Source organism: Anopheles cruzii, chromosome 2 (assembly GCF_943734635.1).
Source record: "Anopheles cruzii chromosome 2, idAnoCruzAS_RS32_06, whole genome shotgun sequence".
Classification (NCBI taxonomy): domain Eukaryota; kingdom Metazoa; phylum Arthropoda; class Insecta; order Diptera; family Culicidae; genus Anopheles; species Anopheles cruzii.
The window spans coordinates 23,525,538-23,544,539 of record NC_069144.1 but is presented as its reverse complement, the minus strand read 5'-3'; the positions used below and the strand labels follow the sequence as shown (position 1 = coordinate 23,544,539).

At 50.2% G+C, this 19,002-nt stretch overlaps 2 protein-coding genes across 2 annotated transcripts; one reads left to right on the top strand and one right to left on the bottom strand.

The window, feature by feature from the left end:
- The first annotated feature begins 373 nt into the window (after positions 1-373).
- On the top strand, positions 374-2,387 carry LOC128268033 (uncharacterized). The gene is made up of 2 exons (XM_053005029.1): positions 374-812; positions 1,012-2,387. The coding sequence occupies exons 1-2, from the start codon at positions 659-661 to the stop codon at positions 1,452-1,454; spliced, it is 597 nt and encodes a 198-aa protein (XP_052860989.1). The 5' UTR covers positions 374-658; the 3' UTR covers positions 1,455-2,387.
- Positions 2,388-2,545: 158 nt separating this feature from the next.
- LOC128278702 (uncharacterized) lies at positions 2,546-18,405 on the bottom strand. The gene is made up of 4 exons (XM_053017432.1): positions 15,018-18,405; positions 11,741-14,814; positions 6,074-11,683; positions 2,546-5,998 (listed from the first exon to the last, which is right to left on the bottom strand). Exons 1-4 carry the CDS (start codon positions 18,403-18,405, stop codon positions 4,130-4,132), a joined length of 13,941 nt encoding a protein of 4,646 aa, XP_052873392.1. The 3' UTR covers positions 2,546-4,129.
- Positions 18,406-19,002: the final 597 nt, after the last annotated feature.

The following is a 19,002-nucleotide window of genomic DNA, read 5'->3' as shown; positions in this document are numbered from 1 at the left end:
AACACCATTATTTGATGAATTTTTTGTAATTCGCTTGGATTGTCTGGCAAGAAGGCAACACTGCCCCTTCATATTGGTGCGCAGCCCGTTTGACATTAGTTTGTTTTGATCGCAAGCTCAAAGTGAAAACGTTCGTTCGTTTTTTACTGATAGAAGTTTCTCGTTTCTCGAAGAACTAACAACAATTCTAACTAAGTCGGCGAAGTATTTCTTATTCGCAAGTCACTTGCTGGTTTTGGTTTGCAGCAACAACACATACTACTAAGTAGGGAAGGAGCTTAAATGAATTGAATTTTTCAAACATCGTACCGTTTGAGTTGAACACCTACCATTTGGGGAATAGGTTTTCCATATTTGCTCAACTTTTGCAACTAAAATTTTGTTTCGCATCCTCAGCAGAATGCCACCTGTAGAACGTTACCGGCAAACGAAGAAGCGGCAGGTGGGCCCTTCCAAGAGGCGACCGGAGGTAGCACCCGAATCAGGGCCGTGTGATCCATATTATGAATGTCACTCCGATAGTGACCGAGAACTGAGCCCTGCCGACCTGAAGGCCGATCGTGAGAAGTTCGACAGTGCTACGGAAGAGTAGCGTCAAACGGTGGCATACGTCGTGCGCCAAATCTTCCAATGAAGCCCGCAGGTTGGGTCAGCACAAATGCTGCAGCAGGTCCTCTGCACATTGGGCCCGTTTTTTCTGGGCATGCCAAAAGACCCACGAACGGTGTTCCAAGAAGCGGGGGAGATCAAACCCACAGATGTCCTACATGTTTCTGGTGAAGTGGTTGGGTCATTCTGGCATCGGGGTTTAGGTAAGTGCGCGTGAAGGCTTCCTTCTCATATATAATTGTTGATTTGCACCTTATTTCTTTATACAAAACATAACTAGTAACTAGGTATAGCAGTACCACATAACAAAACATACAAAAATATGTCTCCCATTAAGTAAATTTACGAATATTGGTACATTTTTGCAAAAATACAAATATACTATGTGTACTATCATTACAGAAGCAGGAATTCGAGCACAATCGCCATTAACCATTGGCATCGAAGCGTTACAGTACTATCTCCACGTCGCTAAGGTCCCATTGCCACAGCTTGCACACCCCGGTCTCCAAACATGGGTAATACAGGGACAGTTATTAGAAGCTACCGGGGAACCGGGGGAACCTTTTGTTGTTAGTGTCTATTGCGGTAGCGTAAAACCGACCGCACCGGTTCTCCTCGGCCCCGTGTGCAACGAAGCAAACCAGTTACGTCAACACGCACGGGATTCGCAAACTGCAGACATTAGAACACGAGCCGTGCTTGCCGATGCTGAGGCACGTGCGCTCGTGAAAGGTAGGATTCCAATATTGGTCGACATCGTATTGTCGGACATCAATACGACGAAACCCACCGCAAACCCACACCCACGCGACGTGCGACTTCTTTGGAGCTGCTGGACATAAATGTGATAACGGATGTCTGTGTGGCAGCCGATCGGCATCTGCTCCATTTAGGAGCAGCTAAGAATTTTTTTAAAACCTTTACGTTGGGTCTACATGATGCCAAGGAGATGCCTGAAGATGCCTTACGTTACTTGCACTACACACTCTGTAAGGTATGGTTCCCACACGAAAGGGTACACAAGCAATTTACGAGGCACATTAGCATGTGGCCGCCATCAATGTGGGCGTACTTCATGGACGTTGTGGGGTGCGTAGTACTGAAGCCCGTGCTACAGCCTGAAGACTATGCCCTATATTGCTGGTTGCATTTTGCCGTTGCAATATGCAACCACAAACGGTACACACATTTGCTTGGTTATGCACGAGCATTACTCCAAAACTTCGTCACAAAATACTACGAGAGAGTAGGGTTCGTTCCTTGTGATATACATTACCTGCTCCACGTCGTGGATGAGATGCAAGGTTTTGCAAATTACTTTTAGCGAAGACCTAGAAGAATATCGTGTGGCAGATATGATATCTAAACTTTGTGTAGTGGACCTCGAGAAATACACATCGTTTGTCCCGTTGTTCGAGTCATCGCCAGAGTGCTAGTCTGGCAGGGACAAGGAGGCTACGGTAATCCGGCCGGGTTCAATTACCCGGAGCACAGAACACTTTGCCACTTGCTGACCAGATCTAAGCATTTAAACAGAAAGAAACAAACGTTGCACGCAAAACAACTGCAGCAACGTACAGGAACTATATAATTGAATTATGTTAGACAAATTCTGCGATGTAACCTGCAGCGGACGGGATAAGCCAGGGAAAGGCTCTAGACTGGTAACTGGTGTTGGGCGATAATAAATCCCTTCCACTAAAACTAAGTTCGCGAGTAGTTTACTATCGTTGACATCACAACTTCACTACTGCTTATGAAGCGTACATAAAACATTCCTTTCCTAACCTAAGTTTCCTAATCCAAAAAAGTATGCTAAAGATCTGTGCAGTGGAAATTCAAAGTAAACCCAAAATTGTCCTTTGATAAAATACATATATTTCTGAACTTATATCACCAGTTTCAATATACAATAAAAAAAATACAATTTTTCTGTTGAGTTTGCCTTTTACTAAAAAAAAAACTTACATTCGAAAACAAACTTTGCTAACTGAGATTACGACTATAAATTGGCCATAGAACACGGTTCGACAGTATTGCTATTGCAGAAGCGATTCGTGAACGTTCACATTCACTCAGGTCTTCTGTAAGGATGTAAAAGTAGAGGCTAGGAAGTGACGACGGAAAACGGCAAATAATGATAAGCCCATTGCACTTGACAAAGAAAGCACGTTCGATAGTTTCTTTTAGTAAACTGCAGTAGATTCATTTTCTAACACTATCTAAAAATAGTGTGTGTTACTTGCCACATTTACACTAAACTTACGCCTAATTTAAACAGTTACGTTATATACGCACAGAAACAGACACCATCGAATACAATCCCTCGTACATTTGGCGAGTAAGCGCCCCCGGACATTGTGGATTTGTGTGGCTGATGTTTTATTTCTCAACTTTGCCCCTGCTGTTCCCTTTTACAGTCCACATACCGATGGACAGGTATTTCACATCAAGCACTGTTGATTATGGGTAGTAGCTGCGTGTTTATAGTGTTCACGAAAAAACACAGTGTCTTGCTATTTTACATCGGACTCAATATTTAAGAGGGTCTCTGAGTATGGCGCGCGGCTTACTCATATGTTCCAATCTACACACCATAGCACTCTCTAAACGGGGGGGCAGATAGGAAGCTCTATCATGTTGCGTTTAGTTGTGTTGCCTGGGTTTGCCTATTTGTTTCGTTTCGATCTCCGTTCCGGCCATTATTCTACGCATTTGTGCACCATTAAAGCGTCGATTGGTGTGGTTACAATTCTATTTTAGTATGCAGCAATTTATGTTTCTGCCATCATTGGGATCGTCTAGTTCACACTATGCATCAGCAAACTGCGCATCCCTCTACTGCTAATTCTATCCTCTTGTTGGTCAGATTACGGGTGTAACTTGCCAGCAATTATAAAGTCGTTTGATTGTGTGTAATAATCGTTATACACGAATGATCTAGCGTTGAAGATGACGATCTTCGAATGGAGTTTAAAAGACTGAAGATGTTGCCATCTCCTGACACGAAGAAGGACGAGAACGCTTGCAACGAAGCTTGAGGGCTCTGTAATGAAACTCTGTTGTGTCTTTAAATCAACGGCGGCGCTGTGTATTTATGTTGTTTACAATCACTATTTCCAAAAATTGGTACTGATACTACTGATGCGCCCACCGTCACCATAACACCTATCGTTGCGCTTTTTTACACGCTCAGTAGTAGCGTGAAAATTTATCACATTCTTATCTTATGTTTGAATTTCCTTTAGAAGTGTATTATTGATGTATTGTTCAATTTATTCGTTTGAGTATAAAATATGTTCCGTTCCATCCGTTGTCCCTTCTTCGGTCCGTTAGAAATGCATTTCTTCTCATTCATCACAAGCTTCTAACATTCTGCCGCAGCAGACCACCGCAGACTGTTGCATGCTGGGTTGTTTATGGTCTGATTATGGTTGAACTAAGGAGTCGCTATTGCACTAAGAAAACTAAGAAGTGTGCGGTTAGTATCCACTGTTTTGGACCCCCCATTGTTTCCCTACTTTCGCCGGTTGTTAACAGTTTTGCGACTGTCGTGCTTGACTTTGGCGTGCGCCAGTAGAGTTACCAGTTTCTTATGCGAGTCCCCCACAATCCAGCCGTGCTGCTGCAGATGCTCGTTACTGGTGCCCGTATCGCCGCTGAAGTCATCCTCCTCCGGTGGCACGGTGGGGGAGGTTCCGAACTCTTCCGTCGTGTATTCTGCATCGCGCGGCTGCTGCTTTCTGCTCTGGCGCTGTTTAACGCTCTGTTCTTCCGAGTTTTCCTTTGTTTTGGATGTTTTCGCTGGCGTCGGTTTCGTTTTGGTGGCCTTTTTCGTTTTCGACTCTTTTGGCGCCTTTTGGCCACCGTCTCCCGAGTCAAACGAGCGTTCAGCGTTATTTTCTCCGAACTTTCCCCCACGATTCGCCTGCTTTGCGGACGACGCGGTTGCAGTCGAGCTTTTTCTCTTATCATTTGTGGCGGCGGATTTTATCGGTTTATTTTTGCCACTTTTCTTCTCCGCGAAATCACTGTCGGGATGATCCTCGTCTTCGTCGCTAGTGGACGACCAGTAGTACAGCATATCGACGGCGTTACGCTTCCGGCGCGGTACCGCCATCAGAATACTGCTATCGATCAGCGTCGACTGAAGCTGTTCGATCTTCAGGTTTCCCTCGATGTCGCTTTCTAGCAGCTTGCGCTTAACCTTCTTGCACTTGATGTTGTCCTCGAAGTCGCTGTCCGGGTCATATGCGACGTTTTTCATTTTCTTCTGCGGCTGCTTGCGCTGTTTGGTGGTTGCCTGCGAAGTTCTGCGATCTTTTGTGCCGGCGGTTGTCGTCCCGCTGGCACTGTCTGCAGGGACTGATGTTTCTGCTCCTGCAGGCAGTTCCGCTGAGGCGCTTTTGGGTTTGCTGGCGGCTTCACTCAATGCGCCGACCACTGTGTTGCTCTGGCCCGCTCTGAAACCGACAGTGCACGAAGTAGATTGTCTTACCTTGCCATCTGGGTTGTTATTGTTGTTATTTTTGTTGCAGCTATTGTTGTTGTTGTTCCCCAGCGACGGGGTAACTCGACCGCCGTCTGCCGTCGTTGAGTGGTTCGCCATTGCGGCGCTACTTACAATTGGATCTCCTGCTTGGCCGTCCTGTTCACTTACTTGTCTAATGGGTTCATGCTTACCACTGATGGCAGTGCGCTGCTGCTGTTGCATCGACGAGTTAATTTTTTGCTTGAACTTGGTAGTGATCGTACGCGACGATATGACCACGCTTGACTCTAGCACGTGTTCCTCGAGCGACGTCTGCCGCAGTCCCGGTTTGAGATCATTCGTAGAAGTTTCGGGACGCAAAATTTTCTTGCTCGCACCTCGGCTGCTTGTGGCGGCACCACCGCCACCGCTTTGCCCTTTCGATGACTTCCCTTTCGTCGGTTGCTTGTGAGTGGTTTTGCCCATCGTCTCCAGAATAACGCTTTCCATCACCTTCCGGATAGTGTAGTCCGTCACAACGCTTCCCAAGTTGCTGGAAGCTCTATCGATGTCTGGGGTGTCAATCACCATCGATGTGTCCACGCCACTGCTGGCCGGTTCGAACAGCTTTTCCTTAGCCTCGTCCACACTTCCGACAAGAAGCGACAACGTCCTTGGTGCGGCATCGGAAAGAAGTTTTATGTCCTCACACTTGGCGCCAGGTTTTGACGGTTCCGTATTCAGCTGCAGTTCGTCATCTTCGTCGGCTTCGTCTATCAATCTCATCACGTCGTCGACGTGGAACTCTTCATATTCATCCGAGTCCCACGTTTCGGTTAATTTTTTCTGTTGCACAGCTCTACGACGCAAGCGCCCATCGGAATCGGAACGTTCCCCGAACGCTACAGGTGGCAGCTTACTATCGATACCACTGTCGAAGGTTTCAACCGATGTATCGCCGCCAAGCAGTTTCTCGGAGGAGAAAGTAACCGACGCCATCTTTTCGATTTCGGCAGCGTTCTTCAACGTATCGAAGAGCTTGTCAAAGTCTTCCTTCATTACCGCGCTGGTGGTGGTGGCCACCGCATCGAATGTTGACTCTGCAACCGGTGCCTTCTTAACAGTCTCCTCCTTTAGCTTTTCCTTGGCACTGCCCTTCTTAAAGATGCGCCCCATTATGAGACTCTTCTTTTTGACGTCCGCCTTAACTGGCTTTTTGGGAATCGTCTGGCCGCCGCCAGCGTTGCCGCCGGCGTTAACGCCACCACCGCTGCTGTAGCTGCTGCTTAGGTCTTCCTCGTCCTCGTCCGCTTCCTCTTCCTCCGAGAGCGTGTTGGTGCCGTACACGAAATCGTCCCGATCGGAGAAACTCAAACTGGACATCTGGCTGTCTTGATCCTGATCCTCCGTACACAGTTCGTTCGCCGACCGGTGCTTTGCAAAGTTCAGCCCCTTAGGTTGAACGGCCTCACATCCAGTGTCCGCTGGCACCGGCAGTGTCTCAGAGAGATGCTTCTTCGATGCGTACGTTGGAGGAAAGAACACGTCGGTCGGTGAGTCCTGAAACGCGTACACATCCTCCTCCGCTGGTGGACGCTCCACCTGGATCAACGGTAATGATATGGCGGCGCCAACTTTCTTCGCCATCATTGGTCCATGATTTTCAGTTTTCGACCGATCGTCGTTTCTACTTGCGATCGAAGAAGCATTCCTTCGCTGTTTGTTGCCGAATTCCGAACCTCCCCGTCTGGTACGGCTTGCTCGGGAACTCGTCAAGGATTGAGGTTTTGAAACTTTAGCTACAGTAACGAGCCCAGCTCCCTCGCCACTGTTGTCAGACTTTCGCAACTGCAACGCAAAGTCCATCTCAACCTGAGCCGGGGGAATGCTATCGTCAACCTTGGTTTCAATTACTGTGTCAACGTCCAACAGCGGCTTTAGCACACCGAACTCCTTCGGAATGTCTCCGCACAATGCGATATCGGCCAGTGTGTCCAAGCGCGACTCTATGGGTGGATCGGCACCCACACCGAGCGGAGAGAACGCACAGCCGCTGACGCCGCCACCACCACTGGCCGACACTATCAGCCCGGACATGGGAATGGAAACCTTGAAGTTGTCGAACCCTTTCAGGGCGCCCTTTGTTTTGATTTTCGCATTGTTTTGCGCAAACGACAGTGAACAGTTGCTGGCCGAGGACGATTTGATTGAGTGCTGTGGCGAAACGCTACCGTAGTTATCATCGCTCATGGTGGTTCTTGGTCGCTGTTGTACCAGCTCCGGAAACAGTGGAAAACTAGTTCCATCTATAGCCGAGGTGATGGTTGGTTGCGCCCTGTCGTCCTCTTTTGATGGTAACTCGCTCGCGGTAACTTCCGTGAAGCCTGCAACTGTGCTCTTGCTCGCTGTGGCTGGTCCTACAAATGATGACCCCAACGGTGAGTCGAGTACGTTCTCCGGTGGCACACCGGTACCGGATATGGCTTCGTTCGATTTGAGCGATACGGTCAGATTGAGATTGCCGCCGCATTCTCCCACCGCATCGCCGGCGCTGGACTCTTTCAGCATCGAACAACACTCGTAGAACAATTTCTCCTCTTGGCTCAGTATTTTCACTGGTTCCTTCAGCGGAACCAGTTGATTATCTGTTTCGTCCATCGTTGCGAGAGCTCCGTCCAAGGCCTGGGAAGGTGGCGCCGGTGCTGGGGCTCCCTGCTCGTTTGAAACCGGATACGTGTCCACAGTCACACAGTGGGTTTCTTGATGTTGCTTGCTTTCTTGACTGTGTCGCGATTCAGTGGCAGAAACTGTGCCATCTGGCACTGGTTCTTCGGCTAGTTGTTGGTCCACCCTTTGCTGGGCCATCAAAAACTCCTGCTCGGACAACTTGGCAATGTGCGACAGCGTCATGCGATGCTTGTTGTACGCGTCCTGCTTCTTGAACACCTTCTTGCATAGGTCACAGTTGTACGTCACTAGCATCTTGCCTTCCTCGGCCTGGGCCTTCGCTTTCTGGCGCTGGATCTTGCTACCGCAACGCACCGATTTGCGCCTCTTTCGGCGGCGCCTTCCGCCCCGCATGCCGGTCGCATTCATCGGCTGGAACTCGGTCGTCACGCTCATGTCATCGTCCATGGCCTCAGTGTTCGTTGCACTTTCGTCATCGGCTACCGACTTGGCACGTTCCGGGACGTACACGACGCCTTCCTCCAGCGCGCCAGTCGCTTTCGGTGGTTTTACAAACGCTCGCCGACCATTCGATCCGGACTCCATCCGGCGCGCCACGTAACATGCGAGCGACATATTATCATCGTCCGAATCGCCCATCGAGTCACTGTCGGTTCCATAGTTCAAAGTAACAGCTTCCTCCGTCGGTTTTGGTGAGTCGCTCGAGAAGGAAATCGATTTCTGAGGTTTCGGCATTGTCGTGGACGCGTTCGCCACAGATTGCAACTCCTCCGTGATGGGTGCGGGTTTCGCTTCATCACCGACCCGGTCGCTCCCTGCTGATACCAACGCTTCTAATTTCACGGCCGGTGTCGTCGCTAACGGGGTTGGCGTGCTGCTGCTAGTTTTCTTCAATTTCCGCCTCGTACTGTCGATCAGCATAATCTCCTCCTGGATGTTGAACAACTTGGACACTGTTTCGGCTATTTGACTGTTCTTTGTGGTCCGTCTCTTCGATCCGTTCGGCGTGGCAGCGTTGGCGGCGGTCGTTTGCAGTAACAATGATTCCAGCAGCGGTTCCGGTGTGCCGTTCAACGGAAGTGGATTACCGCGTACACCTGGACCCGGTGTTTTGGAGCGACGATTATGGAAACCGGTGCGCTTTTTCTCCTCCAAAGGCTCCACCGCGAGATCGGGTTTTGGGGCGTCCTGTGGATGCTCTAGCAGTTCCGCTGGTAGCTGGTAGATAGAGGCACGTCGCCGATAGATCCGCTTCGTTTCGTTGCTAATCGTTCGCAAATTGTCATCATCCTGAGCGGAAGAAAGTGGTTCTTCCGCTTTGCATGGAGTGTCTTGGGTCGATGGTGGCTGCAATAGCACCGATGGCGACCGTACGAGAACCGACGCTCGGCGAGTACTGATCCGACGGGGTGGAGACTTTTCAAGTTCCTCCTGGGGGTCCACTTTCTTGTCCGTCTTGTAGCACACTTTGGCAACTTTCTCAACATTGATGGACTCATCGCGCAATTTGGTGGACGCTGCTTCGCGGCTTTCCACTGCGACCCGTTGTTGCTGTTCCTCCTCTAAACGTTTCTGCACGATTTTTCTTCTAGGATCGCGGGGCTTCATCGTGGCCTCGACGAAGCTCTCTACCAGGCTCAGGTTTTTGTTCCCCTGGCTGCGCGTACCGCGGCGGGATGTTAGTATGAGATCGTCCTGGAACGAGTTGACGGATCGTAGCGTTTGCTCCTCGTCTCGATTGACGTACTGCGCCAGGTCCCGGTCGACAAACACGGACTTCCGACGAGTCATTATTCGTTTTGGTGGAGTTGTGTTTTCAAGAGTAGCTTCAGGAGTTGTTTCTCGCAGCACTTTATTGCCATCTGCCAATGGTAATACTTTATCTTTGACGGTAGAACAATGTTTATCATCCGCTAGTGCGTTATTCGGCTCCTGACACGTTTTCTTAGTGTTTTTCTGGCCTGATTTTGGATTTTCTCCATTTTGTCGTGGTGTCGTGTCTTCTGCCACCTTCGTGCTACCCTCGATATGAGAGGCTTCCAAGGTTGGACTTATCACATTTGAGGACTGTTGTTCATTTGCGTTAGTGATTTTACGCATTGGTCCTTCCACAGTGTCCATCTCAATTTTCTTTGTTTTTCCTTTTCGTGTTGGTCCACTGGCTGGTGTGTTTGCAAGGTCTCGCTTTTTCACTAAGTCCACCGCCATCAATTTCTGCACAGCAGTCGTCGCTCGCTCCTTTCTCTGTACGACCGGGGCCACGCGCTCGATGTCGATCGAAAGCTTCCGTGTACGCCTTCCTGCAACTGGTTGTTTTATGTGCGCATCTTTCACTTCTTCCGTCGTTGCATTCTGTTTGGGTACGTTCTTCAACGTGCCGTTGTCCTCGACGGCTTCCTGGATATCAGGTGTTGGTGTGCCCTGCTGTTTTTTCTTCGATGATCGCAGAAGATCCGACTCGAAGTCGGGCGAATCTATTTCCGTTGATTTTTCCTCCGATTTGCTGTCAGCTTTTTCCATGGGCAATGGCGTTTTCGATTGAATTCTCTTGGCAGATGGGTTTGTTTTCTTTGCAGCAGTATTGTTGTCCGCCGACGATCCTCCACCCTTGGACGATTCCAGCAGTTCGGGTATTCGTGGATTTGATTTACGCTTAGCCAGCTGCGGTATCTGCTCGAGGGTAAACTTGACGTCCGGCTTCTCGCAGGTTATGTCGTGGAGTAGTTTCAGGTCGTTTAGTCTCGATTTGTCCACCTCTTTGAAGCTTTCCAACAGCTGATCGGAGAGTATCGAGGCCAGTTCGTTCTTTCGTCGCTTACGTGTTATCTTCTGCACCGACGGAGACGACACGATTCGCTCGGCCGCGGAATCCGGTGGCAAGAGGCTATCCGATGCGGCGGACTGATCGTGGACTTCGTTCGAACACGATTCCTGCTCTTGACTTCCTTTTTGTGCGACATTGGCTTTTGACTGCAATTTTGAATCTACAATGTCACTCTGCTTACCGTGGTCAAAAGCGCCGGTGTCGGACAGCAGCAGATGGTCTTTATGAGGAGCGACTAACACCGGTTGTGTTACGTTCGTATCGTCGATGCTCGTCATTTGCGTTGGGGTTACATCTATTTTGGAGTGTTCTGTTGCTTTTGTTTCTGGACGCCGATCGTCTTGATTTTCATTTTGTCGATCGGCTTCACTTTTCTGGTGCGCACTGTGGGTTGCAGCTTCTGGGTACTGTTGTTGCTCGATTCGATCGTTCCTTTTCATAGTCAAAGGGATCGCCTGTAGATCATGCTCTAAATGGTGTCGATTGTGTCGCTCTTCTGTTGCCAAACGATCCTGGTTTTGTTCTCGAAGACTTGTCAGTTGGGGTTCTTTCGCCGTTCCTTCCTTTTGCACGAATTCCGGTCCCTTACTATAGCTAGCCTCAGTGGCTACCACACCCGTATCTCTCGTTGTATTGAACGTCATGGTCACGGCACTTTGCGCCAACGCTGTGTTCCGAAGTTTTGCAGGTACCACAGATGGTGGATTAGGATCAGAACACAGCGATGCAGCAGCGGAATCTACAGTTACGGCAGAAACCGTTGCAGGAAGCTTCGGAGTCAAATCACAAGGCACGTTCAGCGTTTGCTCAAATGCATGCTTCATCGTTTCGCTGCGTGCGTGTGTCGATTGTCGTCTATGTTTTACCACGTTTGCCGGTGGCGTAGATGGTATCGTCAGTGGAGGTATTTCCGGAGGCTTCAGATGCGCCGGAAGTACGACCGAAGCCAGTCGGTGAAAGTCTAGGCCCAAAGGTGGTCCGGCCAATAGACCAGGAGGCAAAAACGATAACGACATAGATGCCAGCAGATTGGCACCAGTAAAGGGAGGCAACATAGTTGGCGTCGTTATTGGTGTTAACGAATTGCTCTCGTTGCTAGCGTTGCCGCATGAACCTCTTTCTTCCGCTCGAGCGCTACTGGCAACCATGGTCGATGGTGCTGCGGTAGGCAGTGGTACGAACACACTTTTCCTTCGCGGTTTCCTTGGCTTCGATGCTAGCGCCTGGCCGGCAGGGATTTGGGGCATCGGTACTTGTGGAATGATTAGCGTAGTTAAAGCAGGCTTATCGACAACGGTCGAATTCTTCGGAAGCTGCGACTGTGATAGGATTACTGGCGAAAGTTTCGCGCATATAGACGCCGAGGTCGAAGTCGGCACTGGTTTCGGGTGACTGTGGAATGGTAACATTTCTGACGGATCGTTTCGTGAACACACCATTGTAGAACTTTTCCTCGGTAAGAATGTTATGTCCGCAAGTCGTTCGCGCTTGGCTTCCGTGATTGTCACTGAAATTTTGTTTTCAATCAGAGGGCCTGTTGGTCGTTCAACGAGCGGTTCACGATTGGCTAGCAGCTCGATTTCGCTGTTGTTTGGCCTCAGGTGCATATGCTGGTGCGGTAGTTCCTTCGTCGGAACATCGTACTGATGAGGCGGTACATTTTTACGATTTGTCTCCAAGGAGCTGCTCCTACTGGACGTTGCATTGTTTACGAACGGAGCTGTGCTGTGTGCATTAGACAATTGTTGCGCATGCTCTTGCGGCCTGACTAAAAGTGTATGATGTTCGCCGACCGATTGAAGCGCCGTATCCACCGATTGTGGCGGCTGCCGATGCCGTGCGACGATTGTTACCGATGGTGCTTCCTTGGAAATGACCGGCCTTGATTGCTTGTATTCCACCCTTTCGATGATCAAACCCGGCGGTAGTTTTATCGATGATAAATTTCCACTTCCAGCCTTCGGTGTAATGGTAAACGAACTGTTGGCAGCTTGCGATCCCTCCATTTTAAATGGATTGGCGCCATTGTTCAGGGTTTGCTTTTGATGATGGTAAAGTGGATGAACTAATTTCTGTTGCTGCTGCTGCTGCTGTTGCAACGGTTGTGGGTGGTGATAATGAGCCAATGATCTGGGTGCAAAGATACCAGTTCGCTGTTGATGTTGCTGCTGTGGCAGAGATGCACCCTCATGAGCGTATTTAAATTTTTGCCCGTTATTGCGCATCTCGCTTTGCATCGCAACTCCGATTGTGCTGGTTTTTGACAGATTCAACGGTTCATCGGAAAACTCCGCAACCATCGCTCTAATCGCTTCTTGTTGCTGTACCGATTGGAGCGAACAACGGGCAGCATTTAATGGCGTGGCTTCCGGCGGTTTCGATGCTGCACTGTTTACAACCAACGCAATTGCGGCCGTTTGATGGGTGCTTGCGATCGTTTCTGAAACATGCACTGATGGTCGTCGGCTGGGTGGGAGCGGAATTGGAGCCACTGCCTTTGCAGGTAATACTTTGGATGACACGGGAGTACGAAGTGGTGTTGCGTTGGCTACCGTCAGAAGCGGTACTGGAGAAATCGGCGACTGGCACGAAACTGGGCTGCATCGTTTCAAAACGGCCGGCACATCAGGTAATGCCGGGTTACAGCTCACTGGAGAAGCACACTCCATTGTTGATGCTACCGCCGCTGACGGTTTGTTACTCAGCGGTACACTTAGCGTTACTGGCTCTGGCTGACATTTGTTTGGTGTTTGGCATGGTGGCGGTGCTGCTGGTGGCGGTGATAGAGATTGGCGTGAACTGGATTTGCCGGTAAGATTGGTTTGATTGAAAAAATCCACCCCTATGCGTTCCGAGAGCATTCCCGTCAACATAGCGATGCAGTCGTTTAGTTTTTTGGGTCTTCGTTTTTGTGCCGATGATAGGTTACATTTGGGAATAATGTTGCTCGCCAGAGACGTTGATGTACCGGACAGTGGAGATTCAACTGTACCACCTTCACGCAACGACTCCAACCCCTGTGCGGTATCCACAGAGTTGCGTTTGATGGGAGCAGATGGATACACCGTGCTCGACTGTGGTTTGATCGGCTGATTTGGGGTAACTTGTGCGGCAGATGCTGAGGGACAGGGCAGATGTTCCGTGAGGTTGGCTGGGGTTGTGGCTTTTTGCTGCTCACTCGAATCGTCATTATGGTTCTTGATTGTGAGTTCCTTTTCCTCAGCCACAGTCTCCGGCTCGGATTCTTTGCCGATTTTGAGGGGTTCTTCTGTTTCTTTTATTTCGTCCAGCGTCGTTTCGGCTTGCTCATTTTCTTCCAGCTGTTGTAGAACTGATTCTGGTTTGCAGGGTTCGGCAGCTTCCTCATTACGACCATCACTTGTTTTCTTTGTCGCCTGTATCTGCAACTCTTCGTCTGATTTATGAGGAAATTCTTCACTGTGCGTTCGCGTCTTACTGCCAACAAGCTCTCCGTCCGTAGGACTCTTTGGCAACTCTGCCCTAACGGTACGTTTTTTCCTGATACCTTTCCTGATCTTTTTAGGACGTTTAGTATTACTCCGAGCCACATTGGGTTCACGGTGTCTACCACTACGTAGCGTCCGGAGAGTGCCGGTAGCAGCATTCCGTAACTGGCGATTGGCTTTTTTCCATGTCATTTTGTCCATCGGCTTACCGACAGCGATGCCTTTCGAAATTAGTTTGGTTTTTCTGAAGGCCTTCTTTTTTCCAACGATGCCACGAGTACGCCGGAAAGCTGCGGGCTTCGATTCTTTTACTTTGTTACCGCTAGCTTTCAAACGTTTTTCATCCGGCGACCGGGAAGGTAATTGGGCTGGTTTTTCTATAATGACGACATCGTGCACCTTTTCAGGTGACGTTAACGAGGCTGAAGATGCGATTGAGGATGAGCATGATGAGGCGGGCGTAGGCGATGATGGCGAACGTTTGGGGCTGTCACTGGCCGACGTACTTTGCACTGCTGATGTCGCTTGCGAAGGCTTACGCGGTGCAGATGATGATCCTTTCTTCCATTGACTGCCAGCAGGTGCACTGGGTCTACGCATTCCACTTTTCATTGGTGTCCCTTTCGGGATGCTCACAAACGATTTCTTGTTCATTGCACCGGACTGTTTGCGAATTTGTTTGGATGTTTGTAGTATTTGACGAGAGTGGCGTTTCTCAGGAAGATTGGCCAGTAACCGCTTCACAATGTCACCTACAAGAATGAAAAAAAGGGCGCAATTAGTAACAGAATAAAATGCGAAGAAACTGTCTACATAACATAACAAAATAACTTGCAATAATTTCAAAGCTAATGGTGCTGCTGGTTCACCTGTCACAAGTGGACCAGTCTTCAAAAAATACTGCTCACGAACAGAAAAAGAAACGTTAAGCCGTTTTTGTGAAGCTTGAACTTACTGTCGTTTTCCTTTGGCTTCGGTGACTTTGACTTTTTGTGATTCCCGTTTACACCTGATTGGTTGTCGCTGCTACCGCTCTTGCAGCTGTTACAATCCACGCTCGACGACGACGAAGACACGTTCGACGCCGTTTCCGCTTTCTCGACGGCACTCTGTTGCTGGTGTTGTACCTTCCGGGCCGCAGCAATCAGCGATGCTGCACAGCTACTGATACCACTTCGACTTCCTCCGGCCCGTCGCCGCTTTGCCCGGCGATACTTCATGCGCTTCTTCGCCTGCAGCCAAACGTAATCGTTCGAGCAGTGCAGAATGTGCGCATACAGCACCAACAGATTCGGACATTCCTTGCGACACTTGCTGCACACGATCGTGGTACTGTTCTCGTTTGCGCCCGTTGGCTTGGCGGCACCGTCGGCACTCGGATACTGTGCGACGGAGGTAATGGAATTGGTGCTGTCGTTCAGCATCAGAGACGCGAGCGTGGCCGTTGTGGTGCTGCTGCTGGTGATGCTGGAAAAGGATGACGATGCAGACGAGGAGGCACTGGTTGCCGTAGAAAACGAGGTAGCTTCGTTGGAGGATGAGTCTTCGTTCTTAATCTCGGTACTGCTAATACTTCCAGCTTCCCGGTGGGTGAACCAATTCATGCTGGCAGTGCCCCCGGCCATACCGTCGACGATGAAGCGAGCGTAATGGAGCTGATGTGCTGACAGTGCTACGAGTGGTATGAAGAAGTGCTTATAGAGCTGATTCTCGATCAGCTCTCGGCCGACAATCTCGTAGAATGTCGAGTGTACGTGTGGATGGCGGAAAGTTCGATGTTCCTCTATTTGCTTGAGCGTAGCAAATTTGGATCCGCATTCATAGCATATGTAGCACCGAGGCCGGGCCCACTCGCCACTCAGAACGACCGACTTATGGTTGGCAGGTTGTGCCATTTGCAGAAGCTGTAGGCTCTGTAAAAAGTCTTGCTCAAGTGAAGGCACACTGGCACACTGGCTGGTGCACTGTGCCAGCGCCGCCCGAACATGCGGTTCATTGCCATCACCTCCATCGAGATCGTTCTCTAGTGATGGTTCCACCTTAATAGTTCGCTGGTCGTGTTGCTCCAGATCGATCTGTGGCAGTAGCCGAGCGTCGAGGATGTTGTTCAACTGCTGCACCATGATCCGTTTCTCCTGGCGTAAAACCGCCCCAACCTCCGCAATCCGCTGTTCGGCCAGTGCCTCCTCTACGGTGCTCGCGTGATTGCGCGTGCGTTCGTGCTTCGTGCGCATCGTCAGCTGCGTCCACATGTCCAGCTTGGTAAGATCCCGCAGCCCTTGCATTGGTTGTTTGATCTTTTTGACAATCCGTCCGTTCTCGTTCACATATTTGTATTTTTTCACACAGTGCCATTTCCACTTCCACGAGTGCTTGGTGATCGGTTTCTTCGTCTTTGCCACCGCTACCGAAGTTGAAATCGAATCGCTACCATACTGTTCGACCGTGAGCAGCGTTGGGAAGGACACGGTAACGGCCGGTAGGTTCGTCGCCTCGTGTATCATGCTCTCCGCAGCGAGTGGGCTCTTGACCACCGTCGAACGCACTGCTGGTATGGTAGCCAGAAGACTCAGTGGGCTCGGCGCGCTGGATGCAGAAGCGGCTAACTTTCCGTCCAAATGGCAGCTGAGGTTGTTGTGTACGTTGCGATTGACACTCTCGTAGAAATCTTCATCGAAAATCCCACTACTGCTAGTGAGGCCACTCCCGCTGGTGCTTGCTGTCAAAGCAGTCGCACAAGTATGGCTACCGGCGGCGCTGGAACTGTTGCTACCGGTACACGTACCTGTTCCACAGCACCTGCTAAGGTTTGCGGTAAAAGTGGCAACGCAGTTACTGGATCCCGAGGCACTGTTAGCCAAGTTTTCACTAGGATTTTTGCTTCGACCACCAACGACATCTGCTGTTTCACTCGACGCAACACTCGAAGACGGTGACGGGACGTTCAGTGTGGATCGTATGGTTTTTAGCTTGGTTACTTTGTTGTAGCAGTTTTCGGGCAAGTGCGCCTCGTCCGTGGAACTGACGGCCGTGGCTTTCTTTCGCCCTCCCCGACCGCCGTTGGAGGTGGCGACCGTCGCTGACGCGGACAATGAGTCCGAAGTTGTCGTCGAAGCTGCCGCCAGTAGACGCCGGCTTTGCCTGGGTAACCGATGCTGGGCAATTCCTAACCGGGAGAGTAGCATCGGTTCAGCGTTGCGCATTATTAGCCGTTCGGACTTTTTGAACAGTTTGGACTTGGATTGAGAGCCACCAGCGTCCAGCGATTCCGGTGTGCTGGCGTTACGATGAGCAGACCGCAGGCGTATGTTTGAGCCATACCCCCCAGCCTCTGCATCAGTTACTGGCCCTTGCGAAGCTGCTTCCTGATGCGCCCCATCTTCGACGTTCGTGGATGAAGGGATTTTTTTGTTGGCTTTACACAGCTTGCTACTGCTACTGCTGCTGCTAGTACAGTTGTATATGCTATGACCCGGGCCGAAAGCTTTGAGGGCAGCTTTGGATTTTGGCCGTGTTCCACTCACAACCGGATGGATGGCTTCCACGTGCGCTTCACGGGCATCTTCGCTGGGGAAGCGTAACACGCACTGTTCGCACGCATGATACCGATCCGAGTGGGCCTTTACCAAATGCTTAAACAACTGCGACAAGTCCTCCGAGGCGGGATTCAACACCTTTCCCTTATGGCAGAGCATGCAGCACGAGGATACGTCGGTGCCATTGGCTGCAGAAATGACCCGAGCACTGCTACGGCGTTCCTTCGCTATCCGATGCACTCGATCGGTGTGCTTGACCATTAGCAGCTGGTTGCTGAACGTACGGTCGCAGTAAAGACACAACAACTTGTACGTGGAGCTACCATCTTCCCGAGCGTCGCCCGAACCTCCTGCCAGGTATTGCTTGTTGGTCTTTAGCGCGGCCAATATCGACTGCAACCGATCCAAGGGTAAGCTGCACACGAGGCTCGGTTTTGTTTTATCTGCGGCGGATGGCACCTTGAATACATCACTGTCACTGAGCGCGCCACTCGGACAGGATTCGGAAGCGTTGTGGCTCAAATCACCGACCGGGGAAGGCGAAGGAGACGCTGATGACAATGAAGAGGACGAGGAGGACACCACTTCCGCAGGGATCAACCGACGGGACGAGGTGCGCCGGTTGCCACTGATCGATTGCTGCGGACGGCCCGCAACCATGGCTCGCTTTGATGGCGAAAGCTGCGTTTTGCCGACCACGGCCGCTGACGACGTTTGCGGGTTGACCGCGGCACACCGGTCTTCGTCGTGCGTTACATTTGGCAGCTGCTTTTCCTGGTCCTGGCCGCCCACCGGCAGTTGTACCATTTTCGTCTGCAGTGAAAAACGGGGACAAACGGATCAAAGACTGTTGGCCAGCGCATACTGGAGCGACTGTTTATACCATTGTAATTTTACTTCAGGCTGTTCGCTCCTTCACTGTTGGCCGTTGCATGTTCGATGTCCCATTTCCGTGGGAATGCCCTCGCCGTCCGATTACTCGGTACTCTTAAGCTCCTCACGCGCGATTGCAAACGATGTCACGTTTGGTCACACAGTATTGATCTACTGGGCCACGGTAAAAGCAGCTATGAAGCTGGAAACACAACTAAACCTTGCACGTTCCAGCATCACACGTGAACACACACACGCGCGCGTATATTTCTCGAAATGATGTTTTGAACCAATTTATTTCTGCTTGCTTTCAGAGGCGCACCTTCACTTCACTTTGAAATACGCAATGAAAAGAGAGAAATTAGTTAAATAATACTTGGGTGCTGGTCACACTCTCATCGCACATTAGGTGTGGCGCATTGTTTTCAACGATGCCTTTGCATCGGTTGTGAGAGGAACAGGCACACAATCTGGAAAAAAAAGTACACTAGTGTTTGCAAACCATCATTGAAGAAGTAATTGCAATCTTTT

What these genes read in the sequence shown, in the direction of transcription:
- LOC128278702 (XM_053017432.1), bottom strand. Translation starts at nt 18,405, where the DNA reads ATGGTACAACTGCCGGTGGGCGGCCAGGACCAGGAAAAGCAGCTGCCA. An exon ending in CCGCAGCACCATCGACCATG is followed by an intron (nt 11,684 to 11,740) that starts GTTGCCAGTAGC and finishes GCTAGCAACGAG; the next exon opens with AGCAATTCGTTAACACCAAT. An exon ending in AAATCGAAAAGATGGCGTCG is followed by an intron (nt 5,999 to 6,073) that starts GTTACTTTCTCC and finishes ATCGATAGTAAG; the next exon opens with CTGCCACCTGTAGCGTTCGG.
- LOC128268033 (XM_053005029.1), top strand. Translation starts at nt 659, where the DNA reads ATGCTGCAGCAGGTCCTCTGCACATTGGGCCCGTTTTTTCTGGGCATG. An exon ending in ATTCTGGCATCGGGGTTTAG is followed by an intron (nt 813 to 1,011) that starts GTAAGTGCGCGT and finishes CTATCATTACAG; the next exon opens with AAGCAGGAATTCGAGCACAA.